At 46.8% G+C, this 24,505-nt stretch overlaps 1 protein-coding gene across 2 annotated transcripts in view; it reads left to right on the forward strand.

Moving 5' to 3' along the window:
- Positions 1 to 24,505, forward strand: part of LOC119382338 (transmembrane protein KIAA1109 homolog) — a 961,129-nt gene that overhangs the window by 699,495 nt on the left and 237,129 nt on the right. For both annotated transcript variants that reach the window (XM_049412180.1, XM_049412181.1), the window contains exon 37: positions 2,706 to 2,855. In XM_049412180.1, coding sequence (XP_049268137.1) covers positions 2,706 to 2,855 — 150 coding nt within the window. The remainder of the gene's footprint in view (positions 1 to 2,705; positions 2,856 to 24,505) is intronic.

Raw genomic sequence — 24,505 nt, forward strand, 5'->3', positions numbered from 1 at the left:
TATCGTAGAAGACCTTCACAGAGAACCGTATAAATTCGCAGCAGGGCACTTACGGAGCAGCCCCTGGCGTTGCTTGATAACAAGCGGAAGATGCTCACGTATGATGCAACTTTTTCCTTTAATATTCGAACTTGGGGCGTCCATGTCATTAGCCTGTCGATTGTCACTCCCAGAAACTTACGACTTGGCACATACCGAATGGGAGAATGTGCTACCTTTAACGTATAGCGCGAAACATCACGCCTCGTAAAAGCAATGGCGGCACATTTTTCTGGTGACATGATTAGACCTCACGCGAGTAAGAATTTTTCGATTGAATTGAGAGCTTTTTGTAGTCTTGCTCGTAGGACACGTCTGTTGCGACCACTGCTCCATATACAGATGTCATCTGCATAGAGAGAGATTTTGACCGATGCAGGGATGCAGTTCTCCAGTCCAATGAGAGAGATGTTGAATGAGGTTGGACTTAGAACACCGCCCATATGGGGAACCGCCCACCGCCCTGATGGCTCCTCGAGAAGAGAGGAAATGCCCCGTCCACCCTTCGTCGGGCGAAGGAGCACGAAAGAGCGCCAGTGGGAGGGGAGGGGGGCTGCATTGTTCGAGCAGCAGCTGCAAACTTTGATCATAAGGGGGCATAGGTCGGCAAAACAATTGAAGCTCACTCAGACTCACTCAAGAAATATATCTTGCTCTGAGGGCTCACTCGGACTCAAACTCACCAAACTTTTTCCTCAGCCGGACTCACTCGGACTCAGACTTACTAAACATTTTCTCGTCCGGACTCACTCGGGCTCAAACTCACCAACATATTACTGAGGCGGACTCACTCAGGCTCACGGCTTCACCTGAGTCTGAGTGAGCCTGAGTGAGTCGACTCGTGAGTCCGTTGGCGTAAAATTAGCTTTTTCGTTAATGATGTCAATCCTCTTTAAAGCCAATATCTCACATAATCATGCTCTAAGATCTTGTACTTTCAAATACGAGTTCTCATCATATATCATCATTATCATATATCGATCCAGTAAGGACATTTTTTATGAAATATGCGACTCACGAGCTATTTTTATCAAGACCTTCCCATTAAAGCGTTTGCGGGGGGAGGTGATGGCACCCCTTCCCCTAAATACGCCTCCGATCAATAAATATTGAGGTGGCCCATCAATGCTAGTGTGCTGAGATATGTGTGAATGGAGTTAAGTATAAACGTAAGCCGTTATAAGGCAGATCGTAATGCTGAAGATGAGTATATAGGACCGTAAGTCGGCAACAAAAGGTGGAGCTCACTCGTACTCACTCAAGAAATATATTTTGCGCTTAGGGCTCACTCGGACTCCGAATCACCAATATTTTCCTGAAGTGGACTCACTTGGACTCAGACTCACTAAAATTTTCCTCAACCGGACTCACTCGGACTCAGACTCACGAAAATATTACTCACCCGGGCTCACTCAGACTCAGCGCCCAATCTGAGTCTGAGTGAGTCTGAGTGAGTTTGCCAACCTATGTAAGGGGGCGGTTGTGAGTGCTGGCGCATGCGTTATCTCGAAAGACATCAGACTCTTGTACGTGTCGTGCTCTCACCGCTTACCTAATTAGAGATGACAGAGAGCAAGGGCCGTATTCATTTACACCGGCGAGTTGCGCGAGATAGAATCCAAAAGAATTAGCTCCTGGCCTTACTTCGTTTAACATTACAACTTGTTGCTATCGCATTTGTTGCTTCGCCCCTGCTAGTGCAGCTGGACGCTAATCACGTCGGCATGATGTCCTGATGGTATAAGGCATGATGCACAGCGTGACAGCAGGAGAAGAATTTACCTCAAGAGGCGATAAAGTTAACACGTGGTCTGTGCCTAAGGCGTGTCAACATATGGCAGCTTGTACGTACTTGACATCCAAGGATCTCCATGAGGGCAGATGTCGGATTTTTGCAGAAGGCCATGAAAGCTTGCCACGTTCATAGGGAGCAACAAGGTGCTCGCATAAGAAAAAAACGTCTCTGGCGAGCACCAGCACGGAATGCACAGATTTGAAACGGCAGTGCAGCCAGCAGAGCACTGTCATGCACTTGGCACAGAGACGGATCACAGCACCTCTCTAGGAGCAGTTTCAAGACTGAAAAAGTATCTGTAAACGTTGGCCACAACCACCTTGAAAGCAGCCCGACAACAGTGATGGAGGTGAGGAATAATTGTTCCCGTTGGGTGCTCTTCGTGGCATTGTGTGCTTGTCTGTGACATCGACAATATGCTCACTTTACTCGTAGAACATCACACTTCAACCCACGTCATACTAGTGGCATAATGACACGACTTGCGTGAGCTTTTTCAATAAGGCAAACCCGGCCAAGCCTGAAAGCTGATGAGGGGCATTTCTGAGGGCACTGTCTTTTGTGTATTTGTGCATTATTTTTGCTGGAAAAAGCAGTTTGTTCCTTCTCTGGTGTTGAGGTAGAAAATGCGGCTCTAAGGGGTAGATAGTGTCTGACTTGCAACTGGGAGTGCTGCCTTATTCTCAATATTGTGACTGTCGTCAGAGGGATGCGCCCACTTAGGATTTTCTGGACAATAGGTTCAGTAAAAAGGAAGGGATGCAGTGACAAGGGCTTCTTTTTATTTGGCACTTTGGGATGGACGGTAGCATTTGCTTTGGTTTATGCTCATAAGGGAAGTGCTGGAAGAAATAGCAGTTGTGTGCTGCAGGGAGCCACGTGCAGGCCACACCACGCCTGTGCCCTCGAAGCAGCAGCAAGTGGAGCCGAGCATTGACTTTGAGCTCGACATCAAGGTGTTCTTCAACAGCGGCAAGTGCGTGCTGCACACCAGGGACCACGAGGAGGAGACCATCAAAATGTGAGTAGCTGGATGCCTCTCCCTCATCGAGGCTAAACAAAGCCAGGCATTGCATGCTTCTGTCTTTTGCAGGCTGTCAATACCGTTTCGAATAGGGTTGAGCCCGTTCCGATTTGCACTTTCGGAGAAATAAATAAGTTCACAATGTTCAACCAGTCTGGCAAAAATTTTTGGTCACGAGTGTTTGTTTTAAAGATGCACTGGGACGAAAGGTTCTATTTAAGTGGGATGAAGCTTTGATGTTTTGTGGAGTACATAGTGAGCCGCTGCAGCCTATTGGTGTGTGTAGCGCTAACGTGTTTTTGGAAGGCCATGATGTTACGACGGAGCTTGCGATTATTCCTCGGTTGACGCATGGTGTTATTTTGGTCGTGGACTTTTTGCGGGCGTGTAGTGCCATTGTAGACTGCCGCACCGAAAGATATTCGTAAGGGGTCTCATACTGTCAGGACTGCAGGTGGCAAAACGGCATTGTGCATCTGTGGCGACACTATCATACCTGCATCATCAACCGTTCATGTTCCTGTTGTTTGTAACGGCGGCGATTCCACCAACTTTGATGCAAATGTAGAACCAATGCACATCAATTGTATGATGAAGGATGTGTTGGTTCCACACTGTTTGGTGTCAATCAAAGGTGGACACGCTGGCTTATGGACTGTCAACTGTTCTGCAGAGCTGGTGATATTACCCAATGGTTTGAAATTAGCCCTCATCAGCAGAGAACACGCGGCCTTATTGGAGGCTGAACTTACAGATGTGCCGGAAGAACATCGTAGTCACAGTTCGGAAACAGCTCAAAGGTGAATAAGTTGCTTAGCACGAGTGAGCACTGAACATTGGTGGATGTGCTTTCAAAGCACGTCTTTGTGTTCGACTTTGCACAGAAGGATAAAATACCCTCATTCCTTGCTTCTCAAACACGCCATACCATCAACACAAGTTTGGCAAACCCAATTAGACTAAAGCCATATCGTATTTCACCATCAGAGCACCAGATTATTAATGAACTGGTGCATGAAATGATAAAAAAAGGAGTCAGCGAGTCCATGGGCAGCTCCAGTGCTTCTCATTAAAAAGAAAGATGGATCTTGTAGATTTTGCGTCGACTTTTGCCGATTGAATGCTGTAACAAAAAAAAGGACATGTACCCACTTCCACGTATTGATGACATCATTGACTGCCTTCATTCGGCCTCTGACTTTTCCTCAGTAGACTTAAGATCCAACTACTGCTTAATTCTAATGCATCCTGAGTACAAGGAAAAAACTGGCTTTGTAACCCCTGACAGGCTGTTCGAGTTCCTGATGCCATTTGGTCTGTGCAACGCTCTGGTGACTTTTCTAGAGATTTATGGACACTATTCTGCGCAGCTTGAAGCGGAACATCTGGATGTGCTACCTTGACGACATTCTCATCTTTGGCCGCACCTTCAGCGAACACAATTTGCGTCTAGATATTGTACTGAACTGCATCAGATATGCTGGCCTTGTTTTAAACACAAAGAAATGCCACTTCAGAGACCATAAGACCCTTGTGCCTAAACCACCCAGAGGTCGAAATTTAGTTGTGGTGTGACAGTTGTGCACAAGTCTACAACAAACACGTAGCCGTGAGAATTTTTCAAAACGGTGCCATAATAGTGGAGTTGCACAGGTTTGATGATCAAAACGCGGTGATCACTTGTTTCACTCTTTCCTTCACTACCCTCCACTCGTCTGCTTGGCTCCTCTCCCAAAGCCACTTGGCCCTCCTTGCCGAGTGCCCCTTCCAATCTCATGTGACATACCGGACGCACTCTTCGAAACAGCGGGCATTTCCGGTTGCCGCGACTCCGTGAACTGCGTGCTTCTCGGCTAACCGTTGTTGCCGTGCCAGCCTGTGCTCGTACGAATTCTGCCATACGCACCCTGTGTTGCGCGCACGCCTTCAAAGGATCACCAACATGATGGACCCGTACGGTGACATGTGTCGCATCTTTTCGTTTTGATGCGTGAAAGCCGTCACAAGACACTGTCGGATTCAGTCCACGCAGCTTATTGGACCTCTAGGTGTGACTGTGCTGATACGCTAGCGATTTGGCAGTTGCGTTACGGGCCACAGTTGCCGATTTGGGAGCGCGCACACGTGGGCAACACGACAAAGAACAGCAAGGAGCGCGGGCAGCTGCTTGCAGACTAACCGGAAGTAGGTTCTTGTTCTACCAGTCGCAGCATCACAGATTCAACACGCTAACGTCACCCATGTCACTAAGCAGACTGGAAGGGCCCGGAGAGGAGAAGAAATCGTTTGTTGGGAATTTGTGGCGCGCCCGCGGGTTGTAGCGCTGCCACGTGTGGCATTGTTGATCGTGACGGCATTCTGCACACGATGCGCGTGTTTACTTGAAATGTTTGAAAAAATAGCAGAGGTGGCTTAGGGGCCCTTAAGCACCTCATCGATAAGGATGGCATCCGTCCGGATCCCCAGAAAACAGCAGCCGTGGAAGCGTTCAGTGCACTGCACTCTGTTAAAGGGGTGGTGCCACCATGTTTGTGGCTTGCGCGTTCTTTGCTGTAAGCGTTTTCTATAGCTCCAGGAAGCATGATGCACGCACCAAGATTCATGTATTCTCTCTAAATAATTTAATATCACCTTTTGATGTGGACAACTTTCGGTTTCGGTTTCTGGGCGCCGAGGTTGGGCAGTGACGTAGAAGTGTAGGAGGCTTGGTCACGTGACCACACAAGGCTGTGACGCACTTAACCAGGAAGCGATCGAAACTCGGCGAGTGATGTAGCAACCGATGCTTTGCCGATACTATAGTGAACTAGAATATATTCTAGCTCACTACAGCCGGTACGTACGTTGCGAAGGTGGCGGAGGTCCGGAGGTCACTCACATCACTACAGCAGAACTGGTGTGACGTCACTACAACTTTCGTTGCCTTTCCTATACATCTACGTCAGAGTTGGCGCGCTAGCGATGGGTTTCAATCGGGAGAATGGGCATTTAGGTACAGTTTGGAAGTGAGTTAAAATATATTCTAAACGTTTGCTGTGTCCGACCCTTCGTGTGGAGTGTCCTTGCATACAGAGAAACCCACAACAGGCTTGTTATAGCCTAGGAATTTGATGGCACCACCCCTTTAAGGAGCTCTAGTTTTCTGGGGTTTTGTTCCTATTACCGCCTCTTTATACCAAAATTTGCCGACGTGGCATATCCGCCGGCATGCCTGCTACGAAAAGACATTCTCTTTGAGTGGACTCCGGAGTGTGACTCCTCTTTTCATCAACTTAAGATCCTGCTGACGTCACGACCTGTTCTTCAGCACCTCAATCCTTCAGCTCCAACGGAACTTTACCCGGATGCCAGCGGCATAGGTAGTGGTGCCGTCCCAGTTCAATGCCACGGTGACTGTGAACACGTGATCGCATATGCAAGTCGCTTCCTGACTAGGCCTGAACAAAATTACACTGTCACAAAACAAGACTACCTTGCCGTAGTATTTGCGATTCAGCGATTTCGTTTTACCTGTATGGACTCCCCTTCTCAGTCGTCACCGACCACTTGGCTTGTCAACCATCGTGACCCTTGTGGCAGTCTAGCGCACTGGGCTCTTTAGCTACAAGAATACAACTTCACTGTAGGGCAGTCGACAACATGCCTACGCAGACTGCCTTTCAGGTATGCCACTCAGCACTGTGGACTGTGACACCAATGACTTTGACCTTCTTATAGCTTCCGTGACGCCGAAATTTTCAGACCTCGACATTCTCAAAGTCAAACAGTGAAAGGACATTAAATTAGCATCGCTCTTTACCGCTACATCCACCCCTACTACGCCATTTTGGTGTAAGTGATGGACTCCTGTATAAGAAGAATTTTTCCAGCACATTTCTTCCCATTGGTGCCTTCGGCCAGTGATTCTGAGTGCTATGCACGACAACCCTACGTCCAGACATTTAGGTTATGCGCGGACGCTCTGTCACCGATTCGGGTGGTTGTGGGTGATGAATTCAGACAAGACTTGTCAAACATCAAAACACATTTATCAAACAAAGCACACAGCACTCAAGAAATATACAAATCTACAGAAATGCCAAGAACTGCAAACAAACTTAAAGTCGATGCAAACTTCACTAATAATTAAACTGTCCTAACTATAGTCTCTCAACGCCAGCCTTACATCTGCTTTTACTTCAGGCCGACCTACTTGTTTACAGAGGACTTGTTTCATTGCCAAAGTCCAGTAGGTCGTCGTTCTTGTTCGGTCATCACTAGTAGCCCACGATGCCCTCTCCAATCTCGGAGTCCAGTCTGCTGTCCGATGCGTCGCCTGTACGTGCAGACCAAGTAGGCTTTAGACCTGTTAGGCCTAGCGTCGTCGTCGGCTCCTTCGCCCGGCCTGGCATTCCACGTAGCACTCCGGGGATTGCCTTCAGAATCTAGCTCCTGAAGGGGACTTGCGACAGAAACGCTCATACTTGCAGGGTGCGGTAGCCGCATCTCCGAGGAGCCTTGCTCAAACGCCATCGACCGCACCGACAGACCCGAACGCCCGTTGCCAGTGCGTCTGCTGGCGATGCAACCTTCCACTGCTGAGCCCACGCAGACAATGCCCGCGGAACCGTTCACATGCCTCGCGCTCTCAAGAATCATCCAAGTAGTATTTATATGCTTCCTTGTTCAATAAATCTTTTAGTAGTTGCGAGTAAGCACTTGTCCCCTCCTTTTTTCATCTCCGTCTGTGTGCACTTAGATCAGTTAAACCATGCATATTGAATTGAATTGAAGTTTATTTGTCCTCCTGAATTCTTACACGATCGGGAGCAGAGGCTAAAGGCTATGCAGCCTGACATGGAACCTTTGCTCCTAAATACAGTTTGGCATGCAGGCCGCTGAGCATCTCAATCTGTCACAGATGTTTTCAGAAATAAAACAATAACACAACAAAATTTAGCATGGTCTTGTTACACAATTTCAGAGAAAACATAAGAAAAGAACTTCATCACAAAAGCTTCATCTCATAAGAAACTTCACCAATACACAATGTGAAGTAAAGCATAAGAAAAGAAACTACAACACATCACCCAGATTGATTGATAGGATGTAACAAATCAAGCATAGAAACTTTAATAGCATACTCAACATCATGGTTCATTAGGATGGACTTGATAATGGTGTTCGAAGGTATGGAATTGAAATTTATGAGACCGTGTAAACGATTTAACATTGTGGGAATTTAATACTGAATGTGTTGCTTGCCATAATTTGTCCTTAATGCTGGGATTTTCCGGCGTTACTGACGCATGGTATAATGAGTATTGTCAGGCGGGTTCTGAAGACACCGTGGCTTGTTTTGTTTAACCCATTGCAGAAGTTTGAAGTGATACAGTTTTGTTACCGTTAGTATTGCGTATTTTTCAAATAGTGGTTTAGTTTTCAAGTCCGTGATGATACCATGGTATTGCTCGAATGCTCGCAAAACTCTTTTTTGAAGAACTAGTAATTTTTTTATTGTTTGTGTAGTACCGTAATAACTCGAATCTAGGCCGACCCCGATTCTAAGCTGACCCCCTAAAGTCCTAAGCCCGAAAAAAAAAAAAAAAAATTACCTTGAATGTAAGCCGGGTGAAATTCACAAAGAGAAGACATTTATTTAAAATATGAAGATGAAACGGAGCAGTTGGTTCATCATCAAGATGCCGCGCTCATTCCGAGTCGTCGTCACTGATCTCTTTGTCGCTGTCCTCAAACAGTGCGCAATCCTCGGTGCCATCAAGCGCATTTGATATGCCGCACTTCTTGAAAGAGTGCACGATCAAAGTTCCTGGGATGTCGTCCCACGCTGCAGCCTGCCAACTGAGACAGTGATGCCTGCTTGATGCGGCCCGTCGGCGTCAGCTGGTGGTCCTCGGTGCTTAACCAGTCCGTGTATAATTCCCGCAGGCGATCCTTGAACGGCTTGTTGATGCAAATATCAAGTGGCTGCAATTGGCCCGTCATACCACCCGGTATCACGGCGAGGTCGGTGTCCATTTCAGCGCACGCGAAGAGCTTCTCCCGTTGGCCCCTCCAGCGACGAACATTCTTTTCGTCCACTCCAAAGTCCCGCCCGACTTGAACGTTGGAGGACGACTTCGCGGCTAGCACAACTTTCCTTTTATACGCCGCACTATAATGACTACGCTCGTTTGGCGCCATTGAGCTACGCCACACACAGCCCACTCGAAGCGAGACTCGAACTGACGAACGGCTCGCCTCAACACTCGCCACAAAGATAAAAATGGCGGCCTCGCGTGCGTACTTAAAGGAGCACTGACATCAAATTTACTCATGTCAAGATTTTTGCATCCACGAGTAGTTATCTACCCCCTAGTAGTGATTCGAGACCGAAAATGCAACTGAGGGACAAATAACTATCTGTTTTATTGATTTATATCACCGGTATCTAGCACGATTCAAAACGGCCTGCAAGCCCGCCATTTTTTAGCGCTGGCAGCACTCCCTCGCGGTCAACTTTACCACTTGTCCACAGAAAGGAGTGGCGTGAGGATCAGCTGCTCGGCTAACATTTCGTCTGCTAGGCACACACGTTCAGTCATGCCTTGTCACCAGCATCGCCGTCGTCGCCGTCAAAAGTATCGACTAGTGTTGAAGACGGCATTCTGGAACATAGAATCACCGCGATACGCGACGTCGCGAATCATTTTTGCTTCGAGCCTTTGCAAAACAGCGATTCAGAAATGTACGCCATTCCAAGCAGCAACGAGGAGGTGCCCGGGGACGCACGCTTGGGCCATACTCGCTGGTGTGTCTCAATTAGCTATGTCAGAGAATTGTAGCGTGCACGGCATTCCGGTATACACAAAGGGTCTATGGAATTTCGGCATAGCAAATGCACTCCAGCGGAGAAATAGAATACGATAGGTTTCTACAATAACAATTCTGTGCTTGCCAGGTTCTTCTTTGTGCCGCCAGATGGCCCCACCTATCCGGCATCTCACGGTTACGGCTGCAGTAACCCGGTATTACGCCAGCGCAAGGAAGTCCACGGACGAACTAACATTCACTATTAACGCTGCATGCGTGTTACTTGTTAGCGATGTTATTTATCTGTAGGCTACTCCACTTTGATAGCTTGTGGTCGTGTTGGCGTGTACCGTACGTGTAATGAAACGCCACGCACTTCGCTTTTTTCGCGCCTCGACGAGCAGGTCCGCACTACGCAGCGGTTCCCCGACATGCTGGCACGTAGTCGCTCCGATTGATCGCGCTCGAGCTGTGGAGCACACGACAATAAAAATTAGTCGATGCGACACGATGAATCGCAAGCACGGATCGGGACAGCAAGGAGAGCCACTGGCTGAAAGTGAGAGCGTCGCCTGGTGTCGGCGCCATGATAAATACACTCAGATCGGCGACGTCACTGTTACTAGCGTATCGTCACTCAGGATGGTATTTGCGGAATGTATCACACCTATTACGTAGCACTAGTGTCGATGTCGCAGCGTGATCAATCTTCCGTTGAGCTTTTGTACGCTGTTTGCTTTCGAAATAAAATTACTTCCACGCGACGGACGCCATTCAGATTTGGCCAAGAAGACCTATGCATACCGAGCAATCGAATGAATGGCACATCTCGACTTTAAAATTTGATGTCAGTGCTCCTTTAAGCCAGGTGTTGGCTCGGCTACTAACGGCTACAATACTGTCTAGGTGGCGCTAGTTTTGCAACACTTTTCTCGGTGAAAAATGGCGCGTTTTTCAAAATCCTCGAATCTAAGCCGACCCTGGAGTTTGATACAAAGAAATTCCGAAAAAACTATCGGCCTAGATTCGAATAAGTACGGTAGTACCCCATACCAAGATAGCATATGCCATTTTAGAGTAGAAAAGGGCATAATATAATTCTATTTGTAACCACCGTGGTAAGACTGGGCTGAGCTTATATAAACATCCAACTGAGTTCTACCGTTAGTTTTTCTATATGTGTGTTTCATGTCCAGCCTTCAGAAAAACCATACACCTAGAAACTTCTGGCTCTATCTCTTTGCCCTCAAATAAAACAGTCCAACTGTAGTTATACGGCTTATTAGGTGGGGCAAATACAATGTATTTCATTTTACTAACATTTAGTTGCAGTTTATTCAAACTAAGATAAGCGGACAACTTTTGTAGGTAGTTTTTAACCTGCTGTTCAAGCTCTAGAATGGATGTGCCGCTGAGGAATATGTTGTTCTCATCTGCATACATTATTAACTTGGGATATCACACAGGTCATTTATATAAATTGTGAAAATAGAGGGCCAAGAATTGACCCTTGCGGCACTCCTCTCGTTATGTGGATGCACCGTTGTTTATGCAAACATATTGATGGCGGTTTGTTAGATAGTCTTTCATTAACTCAAGAACCACACCACGTACGCCATATTTGCTAAGTTTACCCTTTAGCACTTCATGACATACCGAATCAAACGCCTTCCTAAAGTCTATGAACAAACCGAGCGAGTACAGTCTATGTTCGATGTTTGTGATCAGTTCATGTTTAATATTAAACAGAGCTGCTTCACAAGATTTTTTTTTTTTTTTGAAAGCCATACTGGGAGCCTCACTGATCACATTACACTTGTCAAAAAATTTGTTCAAGCGTACGTTTATTGCATTCTCAGATACCTTAGATAAACCAGGAAGAACGGATATTGGCCTGTAGTTTGTGAATTGCCTTTTATCACCACTTTTGAAGACGGCATACTCTCGCTATTTTTAGGCGGTCTGCAAAAATGCCAGTTTCGAACATTCGATTTATTCTATAAATGATCACTGGAGCTATGATATCAGCTACGTATTTTAGCGCAGTTGCCTTGACCTCATCAAAGGCAGCGGCTACGTTATTCTTAATCTGGTTTATTACTTCCTCTGATGTCACCGGAGATATTGACACTGAGTTTATAGGCCCACACTCCGTTAATGTAACACAGGGAGCTACGTTGCTATTGTTTTTGTATTCTGCACTGGTCATAGAGTAATCATTCATCTTATTTGCTGCGTCACTATCAGATAAGGTGCCTGCATTAGTATGAAAACATAGCGGTGGTGCTTCTTTTTTCTCTGACATTAGATTCTTAACCTCGTCCCACACCTTCCTAGAGTCATTTTTTATTTTCGTAAACAACTTTTCATAATATGTTTCCCTCGCACGCTTTAAGTTGGTGTTCGACCTATTTCGGTATTTTTTAAACTCTGACAATGCCTCCAGGTCCCGTGACCGAACAAAAGTGTGGTACATTTTATTTTTTGTTTTAATCATTTTCAGTAGCTTTTCATCAATCCACGGATTTTTTGCACGTTTCGGGTTTCGCAAGGTCACTGGAAATGCTTGATCATAATACACTTTTCAAAAAATGTCTCGTATGCTACATTTAGGTTTCTTTGCTCAAACACGCATGTCCAACCAACTGATTAAATATGTGAGCAAAACACTTCCAAGCCTGCAGCAGTAATGCTGTGAGATAAGGCTTCCAATGTGGTTTCACGTTTGACTTGCATATTTGGCAGTTAGCAAAAAATTGCTAGATGGCCGATGATGTCAGCCGTTAGCAGTCCAGAAAAACAGTCTCGAGAATGAATGTTTGTTACACATATGTCAAGTGAAATTGCACTTTTTTTCAGTTAATCTTGTGGCTTCCGTAATAAGATTGGTGCATGCAAAGGAGTGTATGATTTCAATAAACTTTTTAGCTGCAGTGTGTGGGGATCCGAGGCGCGCCCGAAGCCACTGCGCGGGCATTTCGCCGTTCCGCGAATCCTTTCCCTCTCCCGTTCTCCCGCGACGGCAAGTGGCGGCGTCTTGCGCTACTCGCCGGCTTTCGTGGTGGCGCTGCACGCGGTCTGAGAGCCGCGAAATTCAGCGCGACGGACGCGCGTGCACGCCGGGACGAAGTCTCTCTCTCCTCGAACGCCGCTGGGTAAGCACGCGTTTCCTTCTGACCCGACGTCCCCTTTGGGAATCGCCGGGCTGTAGCCTGCCTGGGTGCCTCGGCATCCTTGCAGGCGTGTTTACCTCAGTGTTAGCTCCGGTTCGTACGTGAAGCCAAAGAGCGGTGCCTAGTGCTCGTGCGCGGTCGTACCACGCCGAGCCGCACTTGCCGGAGGCCCACGCGTACGGAGATTGCCCTAGCTCTCGCGACCAGGCCCAGTGGTCACCGCGAGAGTGCGCAGCATAGCCGCGAGGGACCTTTTCCCGAGCGGCGTGTCAAAGCTCGCCATTGCCAGCTGCGACGTGCTGGCGGTTCCCCTTGGTGTATCGTCCGCGTGGGAAGCCCTTTGCTTCCCCGTGCCCCGGGAGCGGACGTGTACTGTGTGTGTGTTGGGGTGCCGCCGAAGGCAAATAAAGTGTTTGTGTGTGTATGTTATCTCGTACACTGTGTTTATGCCGCGCGGCGCTCAACGCCTTTGCTAGCTGAGCGCGTGCGGAGCGGTGCCCAAAACGTAAGCAGGCGACGGTAGACGCGGCCCTGTGGCTCGCTAAGCCTGAACCCGCGGTAGTCTTCGACTCCGGTGAGCTCGAGGCTACCACAAGTGTTACTCTATAACATATCTATGTTGACGTCCCCCATTATTACAAAACATGTCGAAAATCGACATAAAAAAGAAAGCATATGCTCCAAATACTAAAAAAAATCTAGTTGCCCATTGGTGGTCGATACATTACTAAAACTATTAATTTCTGTAAACAAACCGACATACATTCAATGTTGTTGTTCATTACTGAAAACTCGGCAATAATTTCATGCCTTAATAACATAAATTGCTATGCCACCACCTCTATCACACGAGACCATTATATGAGTAACCGTGGAAATGTGGCGGTTTTTCCGTTTTTCTTAGCCAGGTTTCCGTGTACATCATAATATCAAAGATGTGGGTGATCGAGGCATACAAGTCACTAAGTTGCTGCTCTTTATTTCCAATGCTACGCATGTTTAGGTGTAGTATTTTAAACCGTTTAGAATCACATGAAAAAGTCTCGTTAAAAGTGGCAACATTGTAATAGCTTCAGGACTGTCCCTTGCGTATGCGGCACTCTACAAGTACACCTAGAAGACCGCGCACTACGTTCCTTCGTTCATCTTTTCAGTGTCGCTAATGCATGCAATCCTCAACACTGGTGAGTTGTCATCTTTCTTTGCAAACACTTTGGCTCCTGCAGTCCGCTCGAATTTCCATCGTAGTTCCTTCTTTCTTTGCACTGCGGCACCGAGCAGTTGCTTGCCATAACGGGTTAGGTGTTCATTCATATAAACTCTGGAAGAGGATTGGAATCCAAGTTTCTTTGCATCTGATTTTGATTTCTTCGCTATGTCATGATCTCTCCGCTATATCATGTAGTCCCTCGTTGAACGCACTCTTGGACACTTTTGCAAAAGCTCGACTTAAAGCGGGTTTCGATCTTCCACGGGGAACCCAGCGCATGTGAAACGATAGTCTGGAAGCATTGCGAGCATGCTACAGCAGAGATAGGGGAGGGAGTGTCAGAGGAGGTTGGCTTTTTGAGGCCAGCTAAGTAACGTCATGTTGCACCCAGCAATACAGTCGATTGAGAAGAGAAAGAACCTGGCTTTTGCCTTGGAGTCGCCTTAGGGGCAGGCATTAGGGACTCTTTAGCATTCAGGCATTGTTGTACGTCACGGCGTTTGTTTGCCACATCAGCTGATAACAACATAGATGTATTTAGAGTGTTATTTCATCAGGCTCAATTTTATTGATCCAGTATTCTGTTTATTTGCTAGTGTTTTCAAAAATAATCGCTGATAAGGTTATTCCAAAACACTCAACTGCAGGACGGCCTTTTTTTTTGCATTATCGAATGAAATGTGGAGTGCTCCATAAATGATTTCCTCCATGAGATTTGCACTGAATTGTAATATTTCTAGCTCTTTGTAAGAGCCCCGTGATTATTATGAAGGTGCTTCAGTGTAAATGCAACTTGCATCTCCAGTGTTTTCCAATATGTGAAATTAGCTGCTCCAGAGCGCTTGCAGATGCAAAATTGCCTGTTCCTTAGTGCTCCAAGATGGAAATTTTTGGTGCTACAAAGTGCTCCAACATGAAAATTTTGCTGCTCCAAAAAATGCTCCAAATCAGAAGTCCTCGGTGGCATCACTACATAACTATCATAAAGTAATTTCTTTTTACAATCTTCTACAAAACACAGTTATTCTGCTTTGAAAAGTGCTCCAACAGCAGTCTGATTAGTTTCACCCTTGTGATTGTCATGTGATTGTCATGGTGAAGGCTATTAAAGACAAAATTTTTTATTGGGTGACATTGTGCCTGGGAAACAAAAAGTCAAAGCATACACTGTACACTGACAGCAGAAATCACAGTCGTAGGCCGACAGTAATCTTGTCAGCGGTAAGGCGCATCAACATTTATACCATCGAAGATTGCAGCCTTTTCGTTGGTGGTCGCGTCAGTTCTAAAATAAACTGTACTGCTCGTGTTGCGCACTCAAGCTTGTCAGAACAATCTAAAATAATTGGGAATGTTTGACATCCGGCGTGGTGCATGCAAGGCACCACGTGGAACATGTGGTTCGATTACATGAAAATAGAGAAAGAAGCGCGCCTGGCAGTATATGAAATAACTAGGATTTAAAAAAGGTATCTTAGTGGCAGATACCAGAAAAGTAATGTGAAATATGGTGATGACCTGGTATGGGCACTGGCACAGGCGGTGCTACCAGCGCAGTGGGGCGATAGCAAGCCTGCCGTGTGCTGTTTGTGCGACTCGCATTGACCCTAAACGTTCCACTGCAACTGCTTGCTGGGTTTTCGAACACTGAAAGCTTGAGTGATGTGAAGAGGGGCGAACATCGCTAAAGGGAGGCTACTCTAAGCACACCATGTCCACAATGTTAAATTATTCGCTCAGAGGACAGGTGCACAATGACCAAAGTGTGTGTGTGTCTGCCGAACAATATTCCATCAAAAAACCATGAAAGTTAATAGCACATAGGGGTTTTATTCCTACACCTTTTTGTTTTATCCCTTTTTCCTGTATTGAAATATATATTTGACGAAACTTACAAATGCAGAGCAGGCATAGCCAACCAGTGTAAGGAAAGAATAGCTGAAAAGCTCAAAGAGGAAAAAAAAGGAGGTGATTACTACGCTATCTTGTATCGATCATTAAGCTATGTCATACAGTCACTGTAGCTTTGTAAACTCAGCAGCTGGGAATGCTAGCGGCACACATTCAGTGGAATCAAATTGCTTTTTCTGTGCTCATTGAAAGATCTGCTCAAGTTGCAGTGGCCAAAGCAGGCTTTGTGCTCCTATTCCCAAAATGCCTGCTGTAGATTTTAGCATTTTCTTGTGAGCTTGTACAGACTGTTCTGTGAGCACCATAAAGTGTCCCCGCGGTAGTGAATCAGTGAGACAACACACTGCGATTTGGAGGCCTTGCTGTGGTTAATAATTGTTTCCAAAGTACAGCTGATCTGGCACAGGGCTCTATGTCCTGCCCAGCTGATAACAGCACCCTCCAGTGAATACAAAGACGGAATTCTTTGTCATGATGAACGAGCTGAATCCAACGTTGATGTCTGTTCTCCTATCAAGAAGTGGGGATACTTCGTTCCTGGTGAATTATCGTAAATACTGTGGCAGCCCAGAGCACAATACTGCTCCAACGCAAGACCATTAAACGATCATGAAAACATGTTTGTTCTGCAAAACTGAACCAAGACTGAAACAATCCGGCGCAAAGACTGTCACCCATTGGCGTGTTCAATGCTGCAGTCACCCCAGCAATGCCACGTCTAGTGTTAATCTCATCCGTGGAGAGTTAAAAGTGCAGTGTTTCTATTGCCTGTAGGTTTATGCAAATTGACTAGAAAGTGATTTGCAAAACCTGAATTACTGATTTACTTCTGTTCCCATTATCCTGTTCTCCATTATCTGGCGAATTTTACATTCAACGCCCAGAATTGGGAAGAATGAAATGAAGAGAGGCTACTCAGAGAAAAAGAAGGCACACATGACCAAATCTCATCACTGGCACAGTTGTGGTTTATGGCTTCGATGTTGGGACCCTTCCTGTAGCCATGGTTAAAATAGAAGACGGTGGCGCAAAGCGGGACAAGGGCGATACAGGAAGAAGAGACGTACACAGCGCATACAAGTGCGCTTGTATACGTCTCTTCTTCCTGTTTCGTCCTTGTCCCATTTTGCAGCACCGTCTTATATTTTAACTATGCACCAACTAGCCCAGCAACAAATTTTATTGTAGCCATGGCTTGAGTGCTGCTGCAAAAAGACTAGATGGCAACCTAGAAAGTATGAAATGGCTATTTGGGAAGTTTGGAGTGCTATTCCGACCAAGAAGCCCCTAGCAGTGGGGTCCAAGGGAGGGCAGTTCCAAGTTAGAGCTGCAGATTTCTCCTGCCAAAAAGCCACTCTCAGCGGGCGGCATACTTTGAAGTTATAAGGCTACTGTTAGTATTTAGAGTATACTGTTAGTGAAGGATACTGAGTAGGGCTCGCCGTAGCACTACAGGCTCACAATGGCGTGTGCCTACTAGTGACGTGGCCGCTGCTGAGGTCTACATAACTGCAAACAAAATTATGGCTTCTCCAAGCCACGAATGCAGAGCAATGTTTTAATAACACGAAGTAGAATTTTTTAAAGGGGCCCTGCAGCACTTTTCCAGGTAATCATCGAATGGCTTCATTAAAGGAGTTCAGAATTTGGGGATTTGTCGCACGCTTTATAGCGCTCTCGTACTGCGCTGAAAGCAACGATGACAAGAGGGCAAGAATCAGCACTTTCTTTTCTGCTTTCTTCTTCAGACACACAGCCGATTTTCAGGGTGATTGCGAGGGAGCGTGCGGGCACATCACACCATCCCAACAACACTAAAATACGCCAATGGTTGGGGGCTTTTTGTTTATGGTGCCATCACTTGGGTTTATGGCATCATTTTCGAGAGAAGAGCAAGTTATTTCTAGCTGACTTTGAGAACTGATTGTAAATTCCAGGCCACGTGCTGTCCTGTGATGTATGGCTCATATGTTCTCGGGAGCCTCGACTACCGATCAGAAGCGATTTCTGACTGTGCTGAAAAAGTTTTGCAAAGGTCCCTTGAAATAAATAACACGAGATAAATGCCTCGATTTTACACATCACTAGTTATTTTAATTTTCCCTATTCTTGGCCAATCCCCCAAAATTGGTGCAGTCTATTCCTGGAGGCCAGCAACAATGGGAATTTGAACCTAGGAACTCAGTGGCACAAGCTTGACTATGGCACCTCGAAAACCAGTGCAGAACAAGTCTTTTAGTTGCACTTATTGCAAGCAATGATAAAGTACGTGTAAGAGGCTAGTTGAGGGCACTGTGAAGAAGCTCTTGCACATTACTTGTCTTGTAAGCAAAGCAAACAAGATCGTTACCTGTTAGGATAATGTTAAGGACCATTCTCTGTCAATGCAAGGTGCCAAAAAGGTTTGAAAGGCTCATGTGACCATAATTATTATTTGAAATAAATTTTTATATTGAGATGACAGCCTCAGGAGCTGTCACCAGGAAAGAGAAAAACAAAAGCTGGTGTAGTGTTTAAGGAAGCGAATAATACAAACTGATGTTGTCAAGAGTCTGCACAGAGGTCAGGAAGCATGAGAATGGGAAGTTGGGCTAGTTGGAATGCATGCATGAAAGACGTAAAGAGGACGGGCGCTCCTGTGCACTCTGTGTTCCTTTATGTCTTTAGCGCTGCATCAATCATGTCAGGAAGCATCATTGGTGAAAACAGACTAGTCAAAGGTTGGCATTTGAAGAGTTCAGAAAGCCCACTCATACTACCTGCATATTGACTCTGACTACCCGCAAGAGATCAGTCGTGTCCATGCTGGTGCTGTGGCATGCAGAAACCACATGCTCGAATAAAGAAAACCACAACATTACTCTCTTAATCCGGGAACAAAGGACACTGTGCATGTGTTCATGCAAACCGACAACAGGGCATCTATTTGCACATTTTACATAGCATGCCTGCTGGCCGAACAAAACAAATGATAGACCGCCATTGTATTGACATAGATAGCCTGTTGGCCGAGTTATACAACCAATATTAGCTAATGTAACACGACAAGTACAACATAATGTGGAAGCAACGGTGTTTAACTCACCACATTGGGATGTCGAGCGAGTACAGTTTGTCCCTGTGAGAAAGCCACACCTATGTCTTTTTTGAGTCGGGCCTCACAAATTGAGGCATATTCAGGCGAATGGGAAAGAATGCAGGAGATTAACCCAGTGGCGCTCCCCCATCGCGCACATGCAACAGTCAGCTTTCCGAAACCAGCTCCAAGGACCATGTGCCGTTCCTCCGAGCCCGTGTATCCTTGCCGTCTAGTGAAAGCTGGCCTACGGGACACACGGGTACCATGCAGGGAAAACAGCTTCTCAAGGGATGCGAACATCAGTAAGAGCCTTGTACGTGTCGTGCATCTGTATGGTGTGCACATTGCCTACATACCTTCACGTCAATTCGAAAATGCTCTTGTAAACGTGAAGGAGTGCCTGCCATGTGAGAAGTTCCCTATTGTCATATACATTACTCCCTGTATGCAGTGTGGCTACATCAATAAAAGCTGAAAAGAACACTCAAGGAGCATTGGAATGAAATAAACAACAAATGCCACATGGTTTCCTGCGCTCTTGTAGAGCAGGCTGCCACAGCACCTGCGTCTTTACAAGAGAAGTCCGAGTGAGCGTTTTATAGGGGTTATAATATGCAACTTACAGTTACGCACCGTGCAGACCTGTCCATTCTGTGGGTCACACCACACACCGGTGGAACAGCACTTGCTCGCTGGCACTTTCACAGCAGCCTTATCACTTAGAGCTGGACCCCTGACACGTGGTTCGCATTCAGTTACAGCCACGCCAAGTGTCAGGCCAGTGGGGACAGAGACAATGGCTTTAAGTGACGGTGTTCACTCACCCTAGTTTTTTAAAACACCACTGCCAATAGAAGCAACAAATACTATTTAAAACTGAAGTAGTGGAGAATTCCACTGAGCCTGTGGGAAAAATAATGACTAGCGAGCAGTCACATGCGGTCATTCACACCCCTGTACTTGCTGACTACTTTTCTTGGCCATGACGGGAAAGCTACAGAGGCAGAGCGTCTGCACATATATATTGTCACGTGGTTGTGACGTCGACGAAGACAACAGCTGGCGTGGTCAAGATGAAACTCTTTATTCCCCGCAGGGGCGTCTGCGCAAGCAGGCGTTTGGTGTGTAGCGACACCACGTACGGACCCGAGCTAACGGGGGGGTTTCGACCCCCTCCCACGCCTAGCCGTGCGTGGCTTTGCCGTGTCCGGGGAAAAGGGGATCCTGGGGGTTGAGCCGACGCCGGGTGATTGGACCTTAAAGGCCCCCCGGCAGAGGCAACACACCTCTTTGGCCCCGGCTTCACGTAGACGGCGCCCCTGGGCTGACCCACCCAGGGGAAATCGGCAGTCGCCTTTTCCTGTCTCTCTCTCCTCTCAGCTTCGTCTTTCTCTCTCACTTTAAATCTTTCCTGTCCTCTCCTCTTTTCAATTCACTTGCGTTTTTCTAGGCGGCAAGGGTTAACCTTGTGTACTATGTCCAGTCTTGGGCATATATATTGGGTTATAGCTGCAGTGTATAGCTGACGTCTGCAGGTCTTAGAAACCTGCAACGTCCCCTTGTTGGGCTCGCTGGTGGGCGGCTAGCACCACTGCCGAATAGGAAGACTATTTGATGGCAAACTCTTTTCCCCCATTACATGATCGCGCTCACAAAAGAGTGCGCACCGAAGTAACCTTGAAGCTTCCACCTCAAATAAATGATGCCTTTCCCCGATTCCATGTCGTGCATTGTTAGCAGCCAGAAAGAACAGCCAGAAATCTCTCACCCTTTCTTGTGTCAAGATCCCTCACAGATAAGCTTGGACCTGGTTTCAAAGTAACAAAAATGGCAAGCGGAGACCTGCTTCTTGAAGTGTGTAGTAAAACCCAGCATGACAAACTGAATACCATTCAGACATTTGGCGACGTTCCTGTCACAATCACAAAGCACAAATCCATGAACACTGTCCGCGGCGTAGTGTCCGACGATGACCTGAGTGAACTCAGTGAAACTGAACTGCTCGAGGGCTGGAGTGACCAAAATGTAATCAATGTCCAAAGAATCAAAATCCGACGTGACGACAAAGAAATACCCACCAAGCACTTGATCCTGACTTTTGGCAGCATTACATTACCAGAGCACATAGAAACAGGCTACATCCGAATGCATGTCAGACCTTACATACCCAATCCCCGGCGCTGCTTTAAGTGCCAGAGGTATGGCCACGGATCTCAAAGCTGCCGTGGGCGGCTCACGTGTGCTAAATGCAGCTCTCATGATCACCCTGCAGATGAATGCAGCAACACACCCCACTGCATCAACTGTGATGGAGGGCACCCTTCCTACTCCCGGGCCTGCCCTGCATGGAAACGCGAGAAAGACATCATATCACTCAAAGTCAGGGAAAACATTTCTTTCAAAGAAGCACGGCGACGTTTTTCAATCGTTAGTCGCAGGACTTACGCTGATGCTGCACTCAAGGGGGCAGTGCGGCAGCAGCTTCCGGTGGCCGTCCGGACCCCAGACATTGGGGCGACGACGAGGCCACCTGCCCCCACGGCGGGTGTGGCTAGTTCCACCCCGCCACCTAAGAAGGACCAGCAGGCCAGTGGCTCAACGGTCCAAAAGACCTCCCCTTCCGAGGAGAGGCCTAAACCTAATGCCCAGACGCGCAGCGCGCGTTCATCCAGCGTCTCTGAGGAGACAATGGATATAACACAAGGCCCTTCGGCACTACCGCCGAAAGGCCGCCAGAACTCCATTGAGCGCTTGCCGAGAGGCAAGCTCAAGAGGTGAGCAGAACACGGAAACGATTACTTGACCTTGGGTCGGGTCTTCTGCGATGCAGAAGCATTACTCTATGATAGCATAATGGCAGTTCAGGTACTCCATTGGAATGCTCGCGGACTCTTACGCAACCTTGACGACATTAAGGAATTGCTGTCCGAATATAAACCCAAGGTCTTTTGCGTCCAGGAAACCCATTTAAAATCGACGAACAATAACTTTTTAAAACAATACGTTATATACCGAAAGGATCGCGATAGCGGCCTTTCCGCGGCCGGTGGAGTTGCTATATTAGCAGAAAGCTCGATAGCCAGCCAACATTTGGCGCTCAATACTCCTCTTGAGGCGGTCGCTATTCGAGCAATACTGCTTAACTCCTTAATAACTATATGTTCTATATACATCTCACCTGACTATAGACTCTCAAAAACAGAGCTCGAAGACCTACTAGACCAACTGCCAGAACCTTTTATATTGGTTGGAGATCTAAATGCTCATAATCAGCTTTGGGGCGATCCGCGCTGTGATGCGAGGGGGCGCATAATAGAACAGTACTTGCTATCGTCGGGTGCATGTTTGCTTAACGAGGGACAACCTACATTCTATAGCGCAGCACATAAGACGTACTCATCAATCGACCTCTCGATCTCCTCTCCTTCGCTCATGCCGTATCTAGAGTGGAAGGTGATCAACAATCCCTATAATAGTGATCACTTCCCGGTGGCCTTGCAAGCTACCGGTAAGCAGGAGGGCCCTACATTTCCTAAACGATGGAAGCTGTCTAAAGCGAACTGGGAACTATTCTATGCGCTATCATCGCTGCTATATAGCACTATAGAACACCTTGATGTTGAGGGTATGGCAGCGTTCATAACAAAATACATCATATCTGCCGCAGATGAATCGATTCCCAAAGGACCGGGCAGAAGGGCCAATGCTAAGCCATGGTGGAATGAGGAATGCGAAAAGGCGAAAAAGGATCAGAACAAAGCTTGGGGCATGCTGTCTCGCTATCCTACAGCTGAAAACCTAATAGAATTCAAGCATTGTAAAGCTAATGGAAGGGGCATCCGACGTATAGCAAAGAGGGAGAGTTGGATGAAATACCTCTCCTCAATTAATTCCTACGCAGACACGAGAAAAGTCTATCACAGGGCTAGGATACTCAAGGCGCAACCCGCTACCCCTCTTCCATTAGTAAGCAGTCTTGGAACCACACTTGAAAGCCAGGCTGACCGGCTAGGAGAGCACTTCCAGCACATATCGAGCTCGGAGCACTACTCAAGGGCATTTCTGAGCCATAAGACAACGGTGGAGTCTTGCCATTTCCGCCCACAGAAACCCACTGAGGGAGGGTACAACAGCCCCATCACTATGCACGAGCTTAATGTTGCACTTAAGAGCTCTGGAAACTCAGCACCGGGGGCAGATGAAATCACATACGAGATGATCAGGCGATTACCCAGAGAAACACTGGAATGCTTACTTGGCCTATATAACAAAATCTTGTCCACAGGGCACATGCCGCATTCGTGGAAGGAGGCCATAGTAATCCCCATCCTGAAGCAAGGCAAGGATGCATCGGATGTAAGAAATTACAGGCCTATTGCCCTAACTAGCTGTTTATGCAAGCTGTTCGAAAAAATTATAAATCGCCGTCTAATGTATTTTCTGGAATTTAATGGAATCCTAGATCCGCACCAAGCCGGCTTTCGCGTTAGCAGGTGTACGACAGATAACTTAGTACTGCTAGAATCGTATATTAGGGAAGCATTTGTGCACAAGCAGTATTGCCTCTCTGTTTTCTTTGACCTTGAAAAGGCATACGATACAGCCTGGCGCTTTGGAATACTAAAGGACTTGGATAGCTACGGTATATGTGGCAACCTATACAACGTCATACAGAGCTACCTGACTGACAGGAAATTTCGAGTACGGGTCGGTACAGCACTCTCCAAAACACACATACAAGAAAACGGAGTCCCGCAGGGGGGAGTTCTCAGCTGCACCCTTTTTATAGTAAAGATGAACTCTCTACGCACTGCTCTCCCACCGACTATATCCTACTCTGTATACGTAGATGATATCCAAGTAAGCTTTCGGTCGTGTAACTTGTCCATTTGCGAACGGCAAATTCAGCTGGGCGTGAACCATGTCTCGAAATGGGCAAATGAGAATGGTTTCGCAGTTAATGTTGACAAAACTGTTTGTGTCTTGTTTAATAAATCCAAATCTGTTCAGCCGGCCCCTTGTGTCAAAATCAATGGCTCACCCATCTGTGTTAAGAATGAACATAAGTTTCTTGGGCTAATTTTTGATGTCCGAATGTCTTTCATTCCTCACATGAAGGCACTGAAGTTGAAATGCCTGAAAACGATGAACTTGCTCAAAATGCTGTCGCACCCATCATGGGGAACTGACACTAAATGTCTGTTATCGCTGTTTAACAGTCTTGTTAAAAGCCGACTAAACTATGGCTGCGTAGTGTACCAATCAGCCTCAAAAACGGCACTTAAGATGCTGGATCCAGTGTACCACTTAGGCATTCGTCTTGCTACCGGCGCGTTCCGCACAAGTCCCGTCAGTAGTCTGTACGTTGAGGCAAACGAGTGGCCCATGCAACTCGAGCGTGAATACTGCAGCCTCATGTACACCCTTAAGCTATTCTCCATTCCGACACACCCCTGTGCAAAACTCGTGGCGGACACTTCAG

Source organism: Rhipicephalus sanguineus, chromosome 2, assembly GCF_013339695.2.
Source record: "Rhipicephalus sanguineus isolate Rsan-2018 chromosome 2, BIME_Rsan_1.4, whole genome shotgun sequence".
Lineage (NCBI taxonomy): Eukaryota > Metazoa > Arthropoda > Arachnida > Ixodida > Ixodidae > Rhipicephalus > Rhipicephalus sanguineus.